Source organism: Erpetoichthys calabaricus, chromosome 1, assembly GCF_900747795.2.
Source record: "Erpetoichthys calabaricus chromosome 1, fErpCal1.3, whole genome shotgun sequence".
Classification (NCBI taxonomy): Eukaryota; Metazoa; Chordata; class Cladistia; order Polypteriformes; family Polypteridae; genus Erpetoichthys; species Erpetoichthys calabaricus.
The window spans coordinates 13290858-13311963 of record NC_041394.2 but is presented as its reverse complement, the minus strand read 5'-3'; the positions used below and the strand labels follow the sequence as shown (position 1 = coordinate 13311963).

The window sequence follows — 21106 nt, the reverse complement described above, 5'->3', positions numbered from 1 at the left end:
ATGCAGGGGAACTGAACTGTTCAGGGACCTTCATTTAACTGCTGGATGCACCAAATACAAAGACTTGAAAAATTCAGCACAGCATAACCAGGCAGTAGTGCTTAGATACAACTGAGCAGTTGTGTGGCTTTTTTCAAGCAGCAGGCCAAAACTGTCCAACTATGACAATCAATGCTACAAGTAAAAGGCCTAAATATGAAAACGTACAGGAGCAAAAAAATGAAAAGTGAATGAGACAGGAATCAATCTTTGGGTTTGTGATATGGCATTATTAATCACTGTCCTGACCAGTCCTCTGGTCCTTCATCCATATTGTCATCCATATCACAAGGAGATGGCGCCTTGGTAGAGCTTTGATGAGAAGCAAGTGGCACATGCCTGCTAAAACCCTCCTGTACTCTTACTGGACTAATATACATTAGAAACTTTACTTTTACAAATGTCATTTCCTCCAAACAGAATTACAACAATAAAGAAACACATTACACAATCATCAGTCAACTACTATATTTAACCGCCAAGTGCAGGAAGGCCAAGACCAGCAAGTAGCCTTATGACATTCATCCCACCGTCATTTGGCATCTGTTGTAATCAAAGTATAAATTCATGAGACATAAACAGCATTAAGATTATCTGAGGAGTGCTACCAATTACACTGACTTAAAATTCAGCAGGTCAAAACCAGCCAGTATTGCTTAGATGCCCATTAAACATGTGTGTGACTTCTTCATATTGTAGTTGTACAAGTAATAATAATAATAATATGCGGTGGGCTGGCGCCCTGCCTGGGGTTTGTTTCCTGCCTTGCGCCCTGTGTTGGATGGATGGATGGATAATACAGTGATCCCTTGCTATATAGCGCTTCGTCTTTCGCGGCTTCACTCCATCGCGGATTTTAAATGTAAGCATATGTGAATATATATCGCAGATTTTTCACTGCTTCGCGGATGTCTGCGGCCTACAGTACGTGTGCTTCCTCAGTTGATTTGCCCATTTGAATTGAAACAAGGGGCACATTTGAATTCAAACAAGGGACGCTATTGGCGGATGGCTGAGAAGCTACCCAATCAGAGCACGTGGTTAAGTTCCTGTATGCTGCTGATTGGCTCAGCAACGGAGTGCTGCATTAACCAGGAAGTCTAATCTCGCTCATTCAACATTAATGCACGTTACTGCTAATGCTTCAGGATTGCAGAAAAGGTAAAAGTTTTGGATATGTTGAAGGAAGGAAACAGCTACACCGCTGCAGGACACAATTACAGCATCAATGAGTCCACGATTCTTTTTATTTAAAAAGGAGGAAAAGCATATAAGATCTACGGCCGCAGTGTCCTTTAATCAGGGCGCAAAACGAGTTGCAAGTGGACGTGATAAGGCAGTAGTCTGGATGGAATCTGCTTTAGGGATTTGGATTGAAGAGTGATGGAAGAAGAACAACGGCGGTGCTACACAGTCGCCTGAAGAGGCTCCTTTAGAAGAGCTGTAACGCTATCCTTTGTTGTGCAGTAAAATTAAACTCATCGTTATCGGACAAGTCGTCGTGTCATTGTTGGTGAGTAATCATAATTAATTATTTACATACAGTACTTATTACATGTACATAGTTTAGTGTCGCTGTACACACATTTTACTGTATACAATTTTTCTTGCATTGTATATTTTTTAGTGCTGGTGGCCTGTCTGTTGTAATGGCTGTAACATATGTGATATTGGAGACGCTCGATATCTTTAAAATAATAGTTAGGTTTTACTGTATGTAAACTGTGTTTACATACATAATTTCAACTAATCTTACCTAATATCTAAGAGAATACAAAGGGTTTATGCTGTATAACTGTGCGTGAAATGTTTATAATAGTGTGGGAGAGTTTATAAGGGCTTAAAATATATAAAAATAACCATATAAACATATGGTTTCTACTTCGCGGATTTTCTTATTTCGCGGGTGGCTCTGGAACGTAACCCCCGCGATGGAGGAGGGATTACTGTAATAATAATACATTTTATTTATATAGCGCCTTTCCCATGCTCAAGGCGTTTCACAGAGTCTTAGAAAAAAACAGCAGGGTATATGTAACATTGGATACAAATGTTTTCCTGAATAGAACATTGAAACAGATAACAAAGCATTAAATAGAATAAAGAACAATAAACCAGAGTAAGATACTAAATTCGATACTAAAAGAAAAACCTAACAGATAACCTAATTTGTGATATAACAGACACACAAATTATCCTGAGCACCTGGACAGAGAGGTAAACTGAAAGAAAAGGTAGAATGTTAAGTTAAGTCAAAAGCCTTCCTAAATAGATGAGTTTTAAGTTGTTTTTTTAAAAGAATGAATGGAGTCAGCTGATCTCATTAATTTAGGGAGGCCATTCCAAAGTCTGTGCGCTATGGAGCTGAAGGCCTTGCTGTCACCCATAGAGTGCAGGTTAGTGTGGGGCACAACAAGATTACCAGAATCAGAGGACCTTAATGGGCGGACAGGCACATAGTGATGGAGAAGGTCACTGATGTAGTTTGGAGCAAGGCCATTTGAAGCTTTGTAGGTTATTAGTAGAATTTTATACATCTTACCTGAAGAAAGGGCCTGAGTTGCCTCGAAAGCTTGCATCTTTTTAGTTAGCCAATAAAAGGTGTCATTTTGCTTGGCTTTTCTCTACATTCATAATGGCTAACACGATACAACACCCTAGTACTATATTCAATCCTGTAAGACACAGGGAGCCAGTGAAGGCGAAGCAGGATGGCTGTGATGTGCTCGCCGCTGCTGGTCCGTGTAAGGACTCTTACAGCCTAGTTTTGAATCAACTGGAGCTGTGATCTAAGATTAGAAGGAGCACCTGCCAGTAGGGAATTGCAGTAATCGATGCGGGATGTGATAAAAGCATGGACAAGTTTCTCAGCATTAGAGAAGGAGTGGAAGGAGCAAACACGGGATATGTTACGGAGGTGAAAGTAAGAAAGTTTCTTAATGTGATTTATGTGGGCGGCATTAGTAAGGGAGGAATCAAAAATGACACTAAAATTCTTTGCATCAGAAGAAGGTCTGATGAGATCACCGCCAAGAGTGACTGAAAAGGAGCTCATTTTATTAAGATGCACTTTAGTGCCAATTTGCAGGAGTTTAGTTTTGTTACAATTTAATTTTAAAGAGTTCTACTCCATCCAGGTTTTAGTTCCACTGAGGCAAGTTGTGAGCTGCGAAAACTCTGATGAAGTTGCACTTTTGACATTGAAATAAAATTGAGGTATGGTAATCAAACGTGCCAGCGATGATAAGATGGACATCAGCCATCCACTATGCTCAAATGCTAAATGGAGCAACTAAAACCATTCACTGGCACTGTGACACTCATTCTATGTCCACTTGGCATTTTTTGTAATCGCAATACACAACAAAGGTAGGAGACCGGATCTGGTCGGTAGCCCTCATTTTATTATTATTATTTTCTTGACACCTTTATCTAAGGCAATTTACAACACACAGATGATTGCATTTCTTTTGTTTGTCCACTTGGGGCACAGACAGGTGACGTGACTTACTCACAGTCACATGGTGTCAGAAGTGGGATTTAATCCCACAAACTCAGGATCCTTAACCACTGCACCACACTACCTGCCTCACTTTATTGGTGTATGCCAGGGGTGCCCAACTCCAGTCCTGGATGGCCACAGTGGCTGCAGGTTTTCATTCTAACTCTTTTCTTAATTAGTGATCTGTTTTTGCTGCTAATTAACTTCTTTTGAAATAATTTTAATTGACTTGGTTTTTAAGAAATGTTTCCCTGAATTTCTTCATCGTTCCTCTGATTTGCTTCATTTCTTTCCTTAAATGGCACCCAAACAGAAATGAAATGTGAAGTGAGTGAGCCAACAGAAGACCAACTAAGTCAGGGCCTCCAACTCCAACCAATTTCACTCCAACCAGATGCTTAATGAGGCGCTGAGAAATTGTTGTTAATTAAACTCGTTCTTTACTTCCATGGCTTGTTGCTGCTCTCATTGTGCAAAAGCAGACATTTCCAAAATTGTGGATTTTCTCTTTTCTAAGAGCAGATCAGCATTCCTGAGACCTTCACCTTTCTTTATTTTCAGATATTGTATGATGGACACAGTTTGATGGTCCTGTTCTGGCTCATTTTGTATCTCATTATTGTTTGGATGCTAATTAAGAAAAAAGAAAAAAATTGAGGGGTCTTCAACAGCAAGTCAAATAAAATTAATTCAAAAGAAGTTAATTAGCAGCAGAAACAGGTCACTAATTAAGGAAAGGGTTACAATGAAAACCTGCAGCCACTGCGGCCCTCCAGGACTAGAGTTGGGCACCCCTGGTGTATGCCACCAAATACAATGACTTCAAATTTAGCAGCCCAAAAACAGCCAGCATTACTTGGATGCTCATTAACTCTTTTAGGGCAAATGTTGACTTTTGTCAACAGCAGGGGTTGAGGTTGAATGTTGACTTTAGTTAACATCCAGGGGCAGAGGGTAATAAACAGCTGTAGACGTTGACAAAACTCACCACCACATTACGGGTAGACCCTCTTTACTAGGAGGACTGTTAGAATTATTGACTTGACACTGAATCCCTGTGTGTGTGTGTGAGGAGCGTAGAGTAAACAACGTCTAGAATGGCATTGACATCGGGCAAAAGAGCAAATCGAATGTGCAAAAGCAAAATACTCTGTGGGCATTATCAATTTTTTTTTGCATATTATTGCTGAATCAGACTGACTAATCAAACTCCGATTTTGATGCAAGTGATCTGGAAATCAAAAAACGAGAGGCAGGTAGCTGTTTCTTTTCCAGAAAGTGCCTTTCAGAATATAAATAGACAAACAGGTATGTAGTAAGTATGTAAGCAGTGTTACTGCCGATCTTTGAAAGCTAAAGGTTAATGTTAAATGCATTTAGTGTTTGCTTTGTATGCTTTTTAGAAAACTCAGTTTTTGGGGAAAAATATTCAGACCTGGGAGAAAATGAAAAAAATAATTAGCCCTGAAAGAGTTAAACATTTGTCTGCCTTCTTCATATTGTAGCTGCACAAGTAGGATACTTAAATGGGCCACTGATGATAAGATGGTCATTAATGGTTCTCAGCCATCCACTATGTTCAAGTGCTAAATGGAGGCAACTAAAACCATTAACTAGCATTGTGATACTCAATTCATGGCCATTTGGCATCTGTTGTAATTATAATAAATGCAGAAGACCCGATCTGGTCAGTAACCCTCATTTCATTATTATTTTCTTGACACCTTTATCCAAGGCAACTTACAACCTGCAGATGACTACAGGCCAATAGCAGCACAGACAGGTGAAGTGACTTTCTCACAGTCACATGGTGTCAGCAGTGGGATTTCAACCCATAAACTCAGAGCCACAAGTCCAATTCCTTAACCACTGCACCACACTACCTGCCTCACTTTATTGGTGTATGCCACCAGTTACAATGACTTCAAATTCAGCAGGCCAAAAACAGCCAGTATTGTTTAGATGTTCATTAAACATTTGTGTGCGTTCTTCGTATTGTAGCTGCACAAGTAGGATACTTAAATGGGCCACTGCCGATAAGATGATCATTAACGGTTCTCAGCTATCTACTATATTCAAGTGCTAAATGGAGCAACTAAAACCATTAACTAGCATTGTGATACTCAATTCATGGCCATTTGGCATCTGTTATAATCACAGGACATAGTAAATACAGAAGACCTGATGTGGTCAGTAACCCTCATTTATTATTTTCTTGTCACCTTTAACCAAGGCGACTTACAACCTGCAGATGACTACAGGCCAATAGCAGCACAGACAGGTGAAGTGACTTTCTCACAGTCACATGGTGTCAGCAGTGGGATTTCAACCCATAAACTCAGAGCCACAAGTCCAATTCCTTAACCACTGCACCACACTACCTGCCTCACTTTATTATTGTATGCCACCAATTACAATGACTTCAAATTCAGCAGGCCAAAAACAGCCAGTGTGCCTTAGATGTTCATTAAACATTTGTGTGCGTTCTTCGTATTGTAGCTGCACAAGCAGGATACTTAAATGGGCCACTGCCGGTAAGATGATCATTAATGGTTCTCAGCCATCCATTACGTTCAAATCCTAAATGTAGCAACTAACACCATTAACTAGCATTGTGACACTCATTCTATGTCCACTTGGCCTCACTTTATTGGTGTATGCCACCAATTACAATGACTTCAAATTCAGCAGGCCAAAAACAGCCAGTGTGGCTTAGATGTTCATTAAACAGTTGTGTGCCTTCTTCATATTGTAGCTGCACAAGTAGGATATTTAAATGGGCCAGCGATGATAAGATGGTCATTAACGGTTCTCAGCTATCTACTATATTCAAGTGCTAAATGGAGCAACTAAAACCATTAACTAGCATCGTGACGCTCAGTCCCTGGCCATTTGGCATCTGTTGTAATTACAGTAAATGGAGATGATCTGATCAGGTCAGCAACCCTCATTTTATTATTATTTTCTTGACACCTTTATCCAAGGTGTAGACGACTACAGGCCACTAGCAGCACAGACAGGTGAAGTGACCTAGTCACAGTCACATGGTGTCAGTGGTGGGATTTCAACCCATAAACTCAGAGCCTTAAGTCCAATTCCTTAACCACTGCACCACACTACCTGCCTCATTGGTGTATGCCACCAATTACAATGACTTCAAATTCAGCAGGCAAAAAACAGCCAGTATTGTTTAGATGTTCATTAAACAGCTGTGTGCCTTTTTTGTATTGTAGCTGCACAAGCAGGATACTTAAATGGGCCAGCGATGACAAGATGGCGATTAACAGTTCTCAGCCATCCACTACGTTCAAATCCTAAATGTAGCAACTAACACCATTAACTAGCATTGTGATACTCCTTCTATGTCCACTTGACCTCACTTTATTGGTGTATGCCACCAATTACAATGACTTCAAATTCAGCAGGCCAAAAACAGCCAGTGTGGCTTTGATGTTCATTAAACATTTGTCTGCCTTCTTCATATTGTAGCTGCACAAGTAAGATACTTAAATGGGTCACTGATGATAAGATGATCATTAATGGTTCTCAGGCATCCACTACGTTCAAATCCTAAATGTAGCAACTAAAACCATTAACTAGCATTGTGATACTCAATTCATGGCCATTTAGCATCTGTTATAATCACAGGACATGGTAAATGCAAAAGATCTGATGTGGTCAGTAACCGTCATTTATTATTTTCTTGTCACCTTTAACCAAGGCGACTTACAACATGCAGATGACTACAGGCCACTTGGAGCACAGACAGGTGAAGTGACTTACTCACGGTCACATGGTGTCAGCAGTGGCATTTGAACCCATAAACTCAGAGCCACAAGTCCAATTCCTTAACCACTGCACCACACTACCTGCCTCACTTTATTGGTGTATGCCACCAATTACAATGACTTCAAATTCAGCAGGCCAAAAACAGCCAGTGTGGCTTAGATGTTCATTAAACATTTGTGTGCCTTCTTCATATTGTAGCTGCACAAGTAGGATACTTAAATGGGCCAGCGATGATAAGATGGTCATTAACGTTTCTCAGCTATCTACTATATTCAAGTGCTAAATGGAGCAACTAAAACCATTAACTAGCATCGTGATGCTCAGTTCCTGGCCATTTGGCATCTGTTGTAATTACAGTAAATACAGATGATCTGATCTGGTCAGCAACCCTCATTTTATTATTTTCTTGACACCTTTATCCAAGGAAACTTACAACATGTAGACGACTACAGGCCACTAGCAGCACAGACAGGTGAAGTGACCTACTCACAGTCACATGGTGTCAGCAGTGGGATTTCAACTCATAAACTCAGGGCCTTAAGTCCAACTCCTTAACCACTGCACCACACTACCTGCCTCACTTTATTGGTGTATGCCACCAATTACAATGACTTCAAATTCAGCAGGCCAAAAACAGCCAGTATTGTTTAGATGTTCATTAAACATTCGTGTGCCTTCTTCGTATTGTAGCTGCACAAGCAGGATACTTAAATGGGCCAGCGATGACAAGATGGCGATTAACAGTTCTCAGCCATCCACTACGTTCAAATCCTAAATGTAGCAACTAACACCATTAACTAGCATTGTGATACTCATTCTATGTCCACTTGGCCTCACTTTATTGGTGTATGCCACCAATTACAATGACTTCAAATTCAGCAGGTCAAAAACAGCCAGTGTGGCTTAGATGTTCATTAAACAGTTGTGTGCCTTCTTCAAATTGTAGCTGCACAAGTAGGTTACTTAAATGGGCCACTGTCTTTAACAGTTGTCAGCTATCCACTATATTCAAGTGTTAAATGGAGAAACTAAAACCATTAATTGGCATTTTAACGCTCAGTCCCTGGCCATTTCGCCTCTGTTGTAATTACAGTAAATGCAGAAGACCTGATCTGGTCAGTAACCCTCATTTTATTATTATTTTCCTGATACAAACACAAAACTGGTGCAAGGACAGTGTCGAGGAGCTGCAGGAATGCTTCTCCTGTACAAATTGGGATGTGTTGATATCCTCACAGTCACTGAATGAGGCTACTTACACTGTCAGTGAATATATGAAATTCTTCGAGTCTATGATCATTAAGGAAAAAACGGTCAAGGTGTACCCAAACAGTAAGACATGGATCACTAAAGAGGTTTTACTATTGGAAAAGCAATATGCACATCAAGAAAATAAGATAGAAGATAAGCGAATTTGACAGCAAATGATTAACAGGTTAATTAAACAAAATAAAAAGATGTACGGGGAAAACATCAAGAGGTGGTTTAATGATAACAATCCAAAGCAGGTCTGGAAGGGACTAAAAAACAATTACAGGACTGGACTCTAAAAACAGTGTAAATTTTCCAGCTCACAAAGACCGCAATGAACTGAATAACTTTTTTGAAGTGATTTCAGCTCCCAAATTACAGAAATAAAGGAGATGCTTTATAAAAACACCAGAAATTCTGCTGTGTTGGGGTTCAGGTTAACTGAAGTGGAGAAAGGCTTGCGGCAGGTTAAAACAAACAGTGCAGTGGGACCAGACGGCATATCAGGTCGGCTCTTAAAGTCTCGCTCTAAGCAGCTCTCTCCAGTTTTTCCATTTGCTTTTTAACTGGTCTCTGACCTGTGGTATTGTACCTAATCTGTGGAAACAATCAATCATTACCCCTGTATCTAAGGTTTCTAGGCCAAGCTGTGTAAATGACTACAGACCAGTGGCACTTTCATCTATTCCAATGAAATGCTTTGAACATTTTGTGAAAAACATTTTAATGACAGAGACAAAGTCTTTTCAAGACAACAATCAATTTGCTCATTGTGCAAACAGAAGTGTGGAAGATGCTCTGCTTGCTATCTTACATCAAATCTACACCTTTCTTGATCAGCCTGGTTCATATGGCAGAGCACTATTTTTGGATTTTTCTTCAGCGTTCAACACCATGCAGCCTCATATACTGATTGGGAAATTGAGCAGTATGAATATAAACCCATTTATTACACTATGGATTCAGGACTTTCTTTCAAATCATAAAACAGTTAAAGTTCAGGACATTTTTTCAATAGTCATTCATTCAAACACAGGAATTCTGCAGGGGTGTGTGTCTTATCATCATTACTGTTTACACTGTACACAAGTGACCTGAGACAGAACAATGAGCACTGCTCCATTATCAAGTATGAGGGTGACACCATGCTTATAGAACGCTGTAACAGTTGAGGTGGTTATCGACCTCTTGAACCCTCAGGTACCACGCCAGACACCAGTACTATTCTTTTTATTATAAATACGTGCACTAAGCACCCTCCACTCCACACTACTCATATAATCAATAAACACTACAATAATCACAATTCCTCCACTCCCAGGCACTTAGCCACCCTTCCTCCCAGCTCAGCTCAATGTCTGGGCTTTCCCACAGTCCGTTTATACCCCCTGACCCTGAAGTGGTTCCTGTCCAACAATCCACAAGTCCTCATTACTTCTGGGTCAGAGTAAAAGTTCTTTTCTTCAACCCGGAAGCACGTCGTTCCTTCTGGTCATGTGATCATGACGTACTTCCGGGTTATAGGGAGCGTAGCAGTCTGAAAGCCTCCCTACAGCGACTCCCGGTGGTCCCCAAGGTATCCAGCAGGGCTGTGTATACAAACTACAAGGTCCATAAGGCCCTGCTGGAATTCGGGGAACCTCCATGCTGTTGGGAGGGCTCCACCTGGCGGCCTGGAGGTGTGGGCCGGAATATTTATATTCACAACGCATACAGTATCTGAGGAGAATGAAAGCCACTATCTAAATCAAGTGGACTGGATGGTAAACTGGTGCAAAAAAAGTCTCTCACTCTTAAGGTTTAAGGTTTCTTTATTTAGTCATGTTTACACAAGAAAACATGAATATTGCCTTCTCAGTTGCATCTAATAACAGACAGAATGAAATAAAACAGACAAATAGAAACAAGAAAGAAGACTGAAGAAATGATATTTGATTTTAAGAGACAGAAATCTGTATGTTCACCTATTGTAGTTCTGGGGGAGGAGGTAGAAATAGTGAATGAACATAAATACTTAGGAACTTACCTAGATAACAATCTTAACTGGAATACTAATACAAAACAAATATTCTCTAAATGCGACCAGCACTTATTTCTCCTCCATAAACTCAAACTATTTAAAGTAGACAAGGACCTCATGTTGTCCTTTTATCGCAGTCTGATCCAGTCCGTGATCACTTTCCATTTCATTGCCTGGTTTAATAATCTGACAAACCAAAACTCAAAAAAGCTCCAGCAGATTACGAAGTATGCAGCCAAAGTTTTTGGGACTGATGTAGATGATTTGACTAGTGTGTGTGTGTCAGAGGGCAATGTTAAAGAAACTGGAAATCATCTCAACTGATGACAGACATCCATTACATGTAGAACTAAAGTTCAGTAAATCAGGAAGGATAGTCGCTTTGACAACCCACATAAATTACTCCAGAAATTCCTTTCTTCCTAGTGTCATACGACTTTTCAATAAGAAATATCAGAGATAATGATTAAGGTTTGATATACAGTATATCCTGTAACCTTTTTTTTTTGGTGTAAATATGCATTATGTAACTGCCTTACCTTAACCTGTCTTGTTTCTATTTGTTTTATTTCATTCTGTCTGTTATTAGATGCAACTGAGAAAGCAAATTTCATGTTTTCTTGTGTAAACATGACTAAATAAAGAAACCTTAAACCTTAAACATGTAGACGACTACAGGCCACTAGGAGCACAGACAGGTGAAGTGACTTACTCACCATCACATGGTGTCAGCGGTGGGATTTAAATCCACAAACTCAGAGTCCGAGGTCCAAATCCTTAACCACTGCACCACACTAACTGCCTCAGTTTACTGGTGTATGCCACCACCTTACAATGACTTTAAAATTCAGTAGGCCAAAACCAGCCAGTTTTGCAAAATGCTCATTAAATACTTGTGTGCCTTCTTCATATTGTAGCTAGACAAGTGGAATACTGAAACGGGCCAGACATGATACAACAGTCATTAGGCCACCAACTAGCATTACGACACTCATTCCATTGTCATTTATCATCTGCCATGATAAATGTATCAATGGGGAAGACCTAATTCAGTCAGTAACCCTCATTTTATTATTGTTTTCTTGACACCTTTATCCAAGGAAACTTACAACATGCAGATAACATTTCTTTTCTTTGTCCACTTGGAGCACAGAAAGGTTAAGTGACTTTCGTTCACATGGTGTCAGCAGTGGGATTTCAACCCACAAACTCAGAGACTGAGGCCCAAATCCTTAACCACTGCGCCACACTACCTGCCTCAGTTTACTGGTGTATGCCACCACCTTACAATGACTTAAAATTCAGCAGGCCAAAACCAGCCAGTTTTGCAAAATGCTCATTAAATAGTACAATATTCTTCATATTGTAGCTAGACAAGTGGAATACTGAAACGGGCCAGACATGATACAACAGTCATTAAACCATCAACTAGCATTATAACACTCATTCCATGATCATTTACCATCTGCTGTAATAAAAAGTATAAAAGGAGAAGACCTGAACTGGTCAGTGACCCTCAGTTAACTGTTATAGGCCGCCAATTACAATGACATAAAATTGAGCAGGTCAGAACCAGTCAATAATGCTTAGATATTTATTAAACAGCTGTGTGCCTGCTTTATATTGCAGCTCTACAAGTGGGATACTTGAATAGGCCAGTGATGATAGGATGGTTATTAACGGTTCTCAGTCATCCACAATGTTCAAGTGCTAAATGGTGCAACTAAAACCAAAAACTAGCATTATGACACTTATTCACTGCCATTTGGCATCGGTTGTAATCAAAGTATAAATGCAAAAGGCCCAAACTGGTCAGTAGCCCTCATTTTATAATTATTTTTTGCTGACACCTTTTATCAAGGGCAACCTACAACATCAGAGCTGCAGATGATTACATTCTTTTTGCTTTTCTAATTGGATCACAGTCAGTGGAAAGACTTGCTTGTAGTCACAGAGTGTAATTTGAACCCACAAACTCAAAAGTCTGACGTCCAAAATCTTAACCACTACACCACACTGTCTAATTACAATGTCCTAAAATTCAGCAGGCCAAAGCAGGCCAGTAGTGCTTAGATGCTCATTAAATAGCTGTGTGCCTTCTTCATTTTGCAGCTGTACAAGTGGAATACTGAAACAGGCCAGTAATGAAACGATAGTCTTTAAATGCACTCAATGCATGGTCATTTACCATCTGCTGTAATAAACGTATCAATGGAGACAACCTGATCAGGGGCATCATGCATAACATAGAATTCACACTAAAACATGGTGTATGGACAAAAACGGAAATGTGTGTACGCACAAAAAAATCCAGATGCATAAATCTGTGCGTTCGTCAACTTCCATGTTCTTCCGCTCAATAAACCCCGGTCAGCGTGAAAAGTAATGCACATGCACATGCCTGCTGCCACTCCCAAATTCCTCCCAGAATTACGCTTCTGTGAATATGCAAATAAATATAAATAGACCTTAAGCTCAGTGTTCTATGAAAAGGCAATGGCAAAAGCACGGGGGAAAATAGAAGGATTTCAGCGAATACCAAGTGGAGGCAAGGAAAAAACATAGTATTTGTTGGTTTAAACAGTGATATAAACTACAAAAGGACGTTGATCGAGTGACAGAGTGTCGGAGAAACTCAAAAGCTCAAGTTCACAAAGTCGTACAGTGCTGGAAATAAAACGTTTTCACATATCAAAGTCGCCGTGAAAAGACGAGTCATAGCCCAGCATCTCAGTGTCACATGAAAGCTTATTAGGGTACAGAGAAAAAAAAAATAGGAATACGGTGGGAAAAAAAGAGCTCAAAGTGTCAACTTTAATCTAGAAATTTCCACTTTAATCACGTAGTTTATTTTGTCATTAAAGTAGAACATCATAAACTTCATCTTTAAATCGCTTAATTTACTAGTTTCTCAAATCCCATCGTAACTAAAGTAGCACGTTAAATGTTTTGTTTTGTATTTGATCATCTATGTGCTCTATGTGTGTGAATCACTATGTGCTTCTTAAACGGGCTTTCTCTTCCTCCGACAGGACACAGAATCCATTACATTCATGATATTACAGCTCTCTGAATAATTTAAATACTGAGATGTATACTTGATGTAATTTTCATGATGATAGGAGTTAAAGCATGTTATTAAACATGAGAACACAGTGGTGCAGTGATAGTGACGAGCTGGCGCCCCGTCCAGAGATTGTTCCTGCCTCCCGCAAGATGCTTGCTGCGTCGTGCGCGACCTTCGATGAAATAATTTAATGCAGCAGTATTGTACTCTCTCAAACGTCCTAACCTCCAATTCCTGTCCTTCCTTTTGTTTCTCCAAGTACCCAATTGCCACACAATCATCTCAGTAATAGACGTTAAGCCATCTGTAAGCTTAGAACGCCGATTCTTCAAAACTTTTTAGGAACATTAAAATATCTTCATAGTACATGTTTAATTATTCTATCCATCTATCCTTCCAGTGCCGCACCAGCACCAGCAAGAATACAACGCAAGGCAGGAACATCAGGGCGCCAGCTCCTCATTAGCGCTGTGACACTGTGTCCTCACATGTTTAATTATTAACAATATAGACTATTTATATGAAGTTATTTTATCTGTATAATGTAATAAACATATTTTTTTGCATTTCATCTTAAAAATGATATCATCATCATATGTAAATACGCGCTAAAGTGGCTCAGGTTGTGCAATATTATAACTATCGCAAGTTTACAGTGAGGTAATTGTACTTATAGGTACAAACAGTTCTACCAGGAGCACTTGATGGACTGATTGAGTGCGTTTATAGTTCTTGGAATGAAACCGTTTCTGAACTGCGAGGTCTGTACAGGAAAGGCTCTGAAGCGTTTCTCGTATGGGAGCAGTTCAAATAGACAGCATGGCTGAGACAGCGTGTGCTTGATGCTGTATACCGATAATTCTATTTCTGATCAGCTGCTGTAGCGCTGTGATTCCACACTCAGATACAGTGATATAAATACTGTACAGAGGAACAACGCTAAAGCAGCTATGGTATTTGGAATAGTTTGGCCATCCCGTGGACCATTATATTGTTACAGGTTAATTACAATCAGATGCCTTTAACTAATAAACAATATGCGGTCAATTTCAGTGTATTTGATAAAGCCACATCAGGAATGTGGATCTAAAAAAGAAAGGCAAACCACACTGGAACAGTAGCACTGCTTTGACGCTGGGTGCCGCCAGTTTGCAAAAACGAGTGGAGAATTTGCATACGCCAAGCCTTTAGCTGGCATGAAAATGTGCGTGGCTTCACACCAAGTTTAGGTTTTATACATCATGATGTCAGCGTGGAAACGGGTATATGCAACATTTTTGTGTGTATGCACCGTTTATACATGAGGCCCCTGGTCAGTAACACTCATTTTATTCTTGTTTTCTTGACACCTTTATGCAAGGCAACTTACGACATGCAGATGACTGCATTTCTTTTGTTTTTCCACTTGGGGACAGGCAGGAGAAGTGACTTACTCACCGTCACATGGTGTCAAAAGTGGGATTTGAACCCATAAACTCAAAGCCTGAAGTCCAACTCCTTAACCACTGCACAACACTACCTTGCCTCAATTTATTGGTGTATGCCATTAATTACAATGACTTAAAATTTAGCAGGCCATAAACAGCCAGTATTGCTTAGATGTTCATTAAACAGTTGTGTGCCTTCTTCATATTGTAGCTGCACAAGTAGGATACTTAAATGAGCCAGTGATGATAAGATAGTCTTTAACAGTTGTCAGCTATCCACTATGTTCAAGTGCCAAATGGAGCAACTAAAACCATTAACTTGCATTGTGACACTCATTCCATGGCAATTTGGAGTTTGTTGTAATCAAAATATACAGTAAAGGCAGAAGACCTGATCTGGTCAACAACCCTCATTTTGATATTTACAACATGCAGATGACATTACTTTTGTTTGTCCACTTGGAGTACAGACAGGTGAAGTGACTTACAGTCACATGGTGTCAGAAGTGGGATTTCAACCCACAAACTCAAAGTCTGAGGTCCAAATCCTTAACCGCTACACCGCCCTGCCTAATTACAATGTCTTAAAATTCAGCAGGCCAAAAACAGCCAGTATTGCTTAGATGCTTGTTAAATGGTTGTGTGCCTTCTTCATTTTGCAGCTGTACAAGTGGAATACTGAAACAGGCCAGTGATGATACAATAGTCATTATACCACCAACTAGAATTGTGACACTCATTCCATGGTCATTTACCATCTGCCATGATAAACGTATCAATGGAGAAGACCTGAACAGGTCAGTGACACTCATTTAACTGTTGTATGCTACCAATTACAATGACGTAAAAATCCGGCAGGCCAAAACAAGGTAGTAATGCTTAGATACCATTGAAGAGTTGTGCATCTTTAAATTTCATCTGCCACAAATCTGCCCGAGCCTCTCTGCTGTCCGAGTCCCTCTGTGATGACACCATCAATTCCAGATGATCAGCTAATCCACCCAACTTGGTATCATCACCAAATGTAACATGAGCATTGGGTGTAAGGCAGGAACCAACCCTGGATGGAATGCCAGTTCACCACAGGGTCCACTCACACACAAACATACACACAAAATGCTCTCACTTTGACACATTTTATCTTGGATTTAGTGTCACCCGGATAGCCACTTTCTCCCTGTGGTCCTCAAGTGGATAAGCAGGTTGCAAAACGGACAGATGTTTCTTTAACGTGACAGTGTGTAAGCATTGCACAACTGCAAGGGGGTGCTGCTCCTGACCTGTTCAGCCTCCTCCTTAAGAAAAGACATGAAATGATATCACACAGCCCACCATGCCAGAAAAAGGGTTTTAAAGGTTTCTTACCAGGGGACAGGTGGGTTTTTTATCAGCAGGCCCTGCAAGAAGTCCCACTCTACACTAACGCACTTCCCCTCGCTAATGAATGGGGCCACCGCCATCGTCAACTTTCCGGCGGCACCTAACGCAGACTCTGACTGGCTGGAGCAGCAGACGGCTTTGATATCCTATGAAAAGAGCCAAAAACATGTAGAGATGGATTAGCCTAAACACATGTATCGATAGATTAGCCTCTTTCTTTCATTTTATAGGCATGCATTAACACAAACACATTAACATCACTCCCTAATGACCCCATCCTGGAAACAAAATCTCCTAAGGTGGAGCTAAAGTGGGGTTGGGATATTTGAAAACCTTTTCTCATTCCATTTTTGATGAGCGCACACCAGCAGTAGGGTAAGGAACTGAGCGGTTCAAGTTTGCCAACCTCACCTGGATCAAATCACATTAGCTTCATCGATTTGAACTATCGATTCCTTATTTTTCTTCTTTTTGAAGAATTTTTGACTGTTGAATCCCTGTTGCTATGATCATATTGATGAGAAGCCTCAGCAATAGTGAGAAATCGGATCAGGAAGCTCTAAGTATATTAAAGGGGCAGAGACCCAGTCGAACTCAATGAACAAGTAGAGGTTGTCATGCATGTACGTCTGAAGATCACCTTCTTAGGTAATCGTTAGCACTCCAGGACACTAGAGGACATGATTGCTAACTCTTGTATCTCTCTTACCACCCACAGCTCTGAGAAGATGCCGACTGAGGGCAACTGACCATGCCCCCTTGATTCCAGGAGATATAAAAGCAAGGAGCTCCCAAGAAGTGGCATCTTATTCAGGAGATTAGTGCACTCCCTCTCTAGAGACTATCACTGTGAAGCAAACGACTAAAACCTTAACATTTGTTAACTCTGCGTTATCATGCACCTAGCATTTTCGGCTACCTCTTTTTTTTAAAATTAAACGGGATGGCCTGGTTGGCACCCCTAACTTTTCTTTGAGTCCTGTCCTTCCCTTGACCAATGATGAGGTCAATGATGAAAAGTCAGAGACAGCACAAAATAATAACAGGGTGAGATAAGAATCAAACTCGAGAGACAAGAAAAAGTCATTAATGAAAAGGCGGAGTGGTAGCAAATTAATAAGAGCAGTCACTTGCTGCTGCTGGTCGGTTGCAACTTACTACTGTTTATAATGGTAGTCGGTCGCAGTGTGTCATGGCCTGTCTGTACCCCGATGATTGTGCTAGATCTCCCGGACTCTGATGATTACGCCCGATTTGACAAGAGGGTCCCATTCCCTTAGTTGTGGCAAAGAAACTTACATGGGAAAAAGTGGATTGAGACACCACAAAGGTTGAGAAACAGAGGACAAGACAAGAATAGAACTGATAAACAAGCAGAGGTCATAAGCAAAATGACCGAAAGACGGTGAAAGAGGATGAGGCAAGAATTGAAGTTGGCAAACAAGAAGTTGAGATTAGAGAACAGGCAGAAAAATGGAGAACTAATAAGAGGATAACACAAGAATCAAGCTGACAAACAAGCAAAATTAAATAATGAAAAGTCAGAGAGATAACGAATTAGTAAATTAGAATTAATTGGGTTGCAACTTGCTATTGTTTAAAATGGTAGTGGGTCCGCGGTGGGTTGCAAAGTGGGTTGTTGCATGTTGTTGCCCCGATGAGTGTGCTATATCCTCACCACTCTGAAGATCATGCATTGTTCGACAGGAGGAACACTCGGCTTTCGCTCAATTCGCAAAGAGAGACACATTCCCTTGTTAGGTGGCAAAGACATATGGGAAAAAGTGGGTTACAGAAACACAGAGGTTGAGAAACATCGAACAAGAGAAACGGGACAAGAATAGAATTGATAAACAAGCAGAGGTCATTAGCGAAAAGGCAGAAAGATGGCGAACAAGAGGGTAAGACATGAACTGAAATCGATAAACAAGCAAAGGTCGTTAATGAAAAGGCAGAGAGATAGCGAATTAGTAAGTGCAGTGTTTCTCAACCACTGGCTGCTACTGGTGGGCTGCAACTTGCTATTGTTTAAAATGGTAGTGGATCCGCGGTGGGTTGCAAAGTGGGTTGTTGCATGTCGTTGCCCCGATGAGTGCGCTATATCCTCTCCACTCTGAAGATTGTTCGACAAGAGGTACACTCGGCTTTCGCTCGATTCGCCAAGAGAGACCCAATTCCCTTGTTAGGTGGCAAAGACACATGGGAAAAAGTGGGTTACAAAAAGACAAAGATTGAGAAACATCAAATAAGAGAAACGAGACAAGAATAGAATTGATAAACAAGCAGAGGTCATTAGCAAAAAGGCAGAAAGATGGCGAACAAGAGGGTAAGACATGAACTGAAATCGATAAACAAGCAAAGGTCGTTAATGAAAAGGCAGAGAGATAGCGAATTATTAAGCGCAGTGTTTCTCAACCACTGGCTGCTACTGGTGGGTTGCAACTTGCTATTGTTTAAAATGGAAGTGGGTCCGCAGTGGGTTGCAAAGTGGGTTGTGGCATGTCGTTGCCCCGATGAGTGTGCTACATCCTCACCACTCTGAAGATCATGCACTGTTCGACAAGAGGAACACTCGGCTTTCACTCGATTCACCAAGAGAGACACATTCCCTTGTTAGGTGGCAAAGACACGTGGGAAAAAGTGGGTTACAGAAACACAGAGGTTGAGAAACATCGAACAAGAGAAACGAGACAAGAATAGAATTGATAAACAAGCAGAGGTCATTAGCGAAAAGGCAGAAAGATGGCAAACAAGAGGGTAAGACATGAACTGAAATCGATAAACAAGCAAAGGTCGTTAATGAAAAGGCAGAGAGATAGCTAATTAGTAAGTGCAGTGTTTCTCAACCACTGGCTGCTACTGGTGGTTGCAACTTGCTATTGTTTAAAATGGTAGTGGGTCCGCAGTGGGTTGTGGCATGTCGTTGGCCCGATGAGTGTGCTACATTCTCTCCACTCCGAAGATCATGCACTGTTCGACAAGAGGAACACTCGGCTTTCGCTCGATTCACCAAGAGAGACACATTCCCTTGTTAGGTGGCAAAGACACGTGGGAAAAAGTGGGTTACAGAAACACAGAGGTTGAGAAACATCGAACAAGAGAAACGAGACAAGAATAGAATTGATAAACAAGCAGAGGTCATTAGCGAAAAGGCAGAAAGATGGCAAACAAGAGGGTAAGACATGAACTGAAATCGATAAACAAGCAAAGGTCGTTAATGAAAAGGCAGAGAGATAACGAATTAGTAAGTGCAGTGTTTCTCAACCACTGGCTGCTACTGGTGGTTGCAACTTGCTATTGTTTAAAATGGTAGTGGGTCCGCAGTGGGTTGTGGCATGTCGTTGGCCCGATGAGTGTGCTACATTCTCTCCACTCCGAAGATCATGCACTGTTCGACAAGAGGAACACTCGGCTTTCGCTCGATTCACCAAGAGAGACACATTCCCTTGTTAAGTGGCAAAGACACATGGAAAAAAGTGGGTTACAGAAACACAGAGGTTGAGAAACATCGAACAAGAGAAACGAGACAAGAATAGAATTGATAAACAAGCAGAGGTCATTAGCGAAAAGGCAGAAAGATGGCAAACAAGAGGGTAAGACATGAACTGAAATCGATAAATAAGCAAAGGTCGTTAATGAAAAGGCAGAGAGATAACGAATTAGTAAGTGCGGTGTTTCTCAACCACTGGCTGCTACTGGTGGGTCGCGACTTGCTATTGTTTATAATGGAAGTTGGTCACAGTCAATCACAAAGTGAGTTGCAGCAGTTTGCCACCCTGATCCTGCTAGATCCCCCACACTCGATTTGACAAAAGGGACACTCTACTTTCGCTCAGTTCATGAACAGAAACCCATCCCCTTTATGGGTCGCAAAGACACTTAAATGGGTAAAAGGATGAGAAACACTAAGTAAGAGGATGAGACCAGAATTGAACTGATAAACAAGCAGAGGTTATTATCGAAAAGGCAGAGTGATGTGTCAAATTCATAAGAGGTCAAGACAGGAATCAAAGTCGATAAACAAAGGTCGTTAATGAAAAAGTTGAGAGATAGAGAATTAGTAAGAGCAGTATCTTTAAATCTCTGGCTAGTAACAGCAACTTGCTATTGTTTATAATGGTAGCCAGTTGTGGTGGGTTGAGAAGATGTGTCATGGTGTATCACCATCCCGATGATTGTGGTAGATTTCCCCCACTCTGAGACATCTATTCCCTTGGTGGGTGGTGAAGACACCTATATGGGAAAAAGTGGGTTGCAACACTGCAAAGAGTTGAGGAACACTTAGTAAGAGGAGTAAGCAAGAATAGAAATGAAAAACAAGCAGAAGTCATTAGTGAATAGACAGAAAGATGGTGAATTAATAAGAGGGCAACACAAGAATCAAAGCAGACAAACAAGCAAAAATCATTTATCGAAAAGGCAGAGAGCTACCTGCTGTCGGTGCGTCATGACTTGCCATTGTTTACTATGGTAGTGGGTCGCGGTGGGTCCCCTTCACTCTCATGATTGTGCTCAATTTGACAAGAGGGACACTCCACTTTCATTTGATTCAACAAGACAGATCCATCCCCTTGGTGGGTCGTGAAGACATTTACATGGGGAAAAAACAAGTCGTGACACCAAAAGGGTTG

The 21106-nt window shown here is 40.8% G+C and overlaps 1 protein-coding gene across 2 annotated transcripts in view; it reads right to left on the bottom strand.

Annotated features, from left to right (window-relative positions):
* Positions 1 to 21106, bottom strand: part of npas1 (neuronal PAS domain protein 1) — a 374233-nt gene that overhangs the window by 288584 nt on the left and 64543 nt on the right. Inside the window, exon 2 of one of the 2 annotated variants that reach the window (XM_051934005.1) lies at positions 16461 to 16621. The exons of the other annotated variant lie outside the window; for it this stretch is intronic. Within the exon in view, the coding sequence (XP_051789965.1) occupies positions 16461 to 16555 (95 nt within the window). The 5' untranslated portion in view covers positions 16556 to 16621. The remainder of the gene's footprint in view (positions 1 to 16460; positions 16622 to 21106) is intronic. 2 annotated transcript variants of the gene reach the window in all.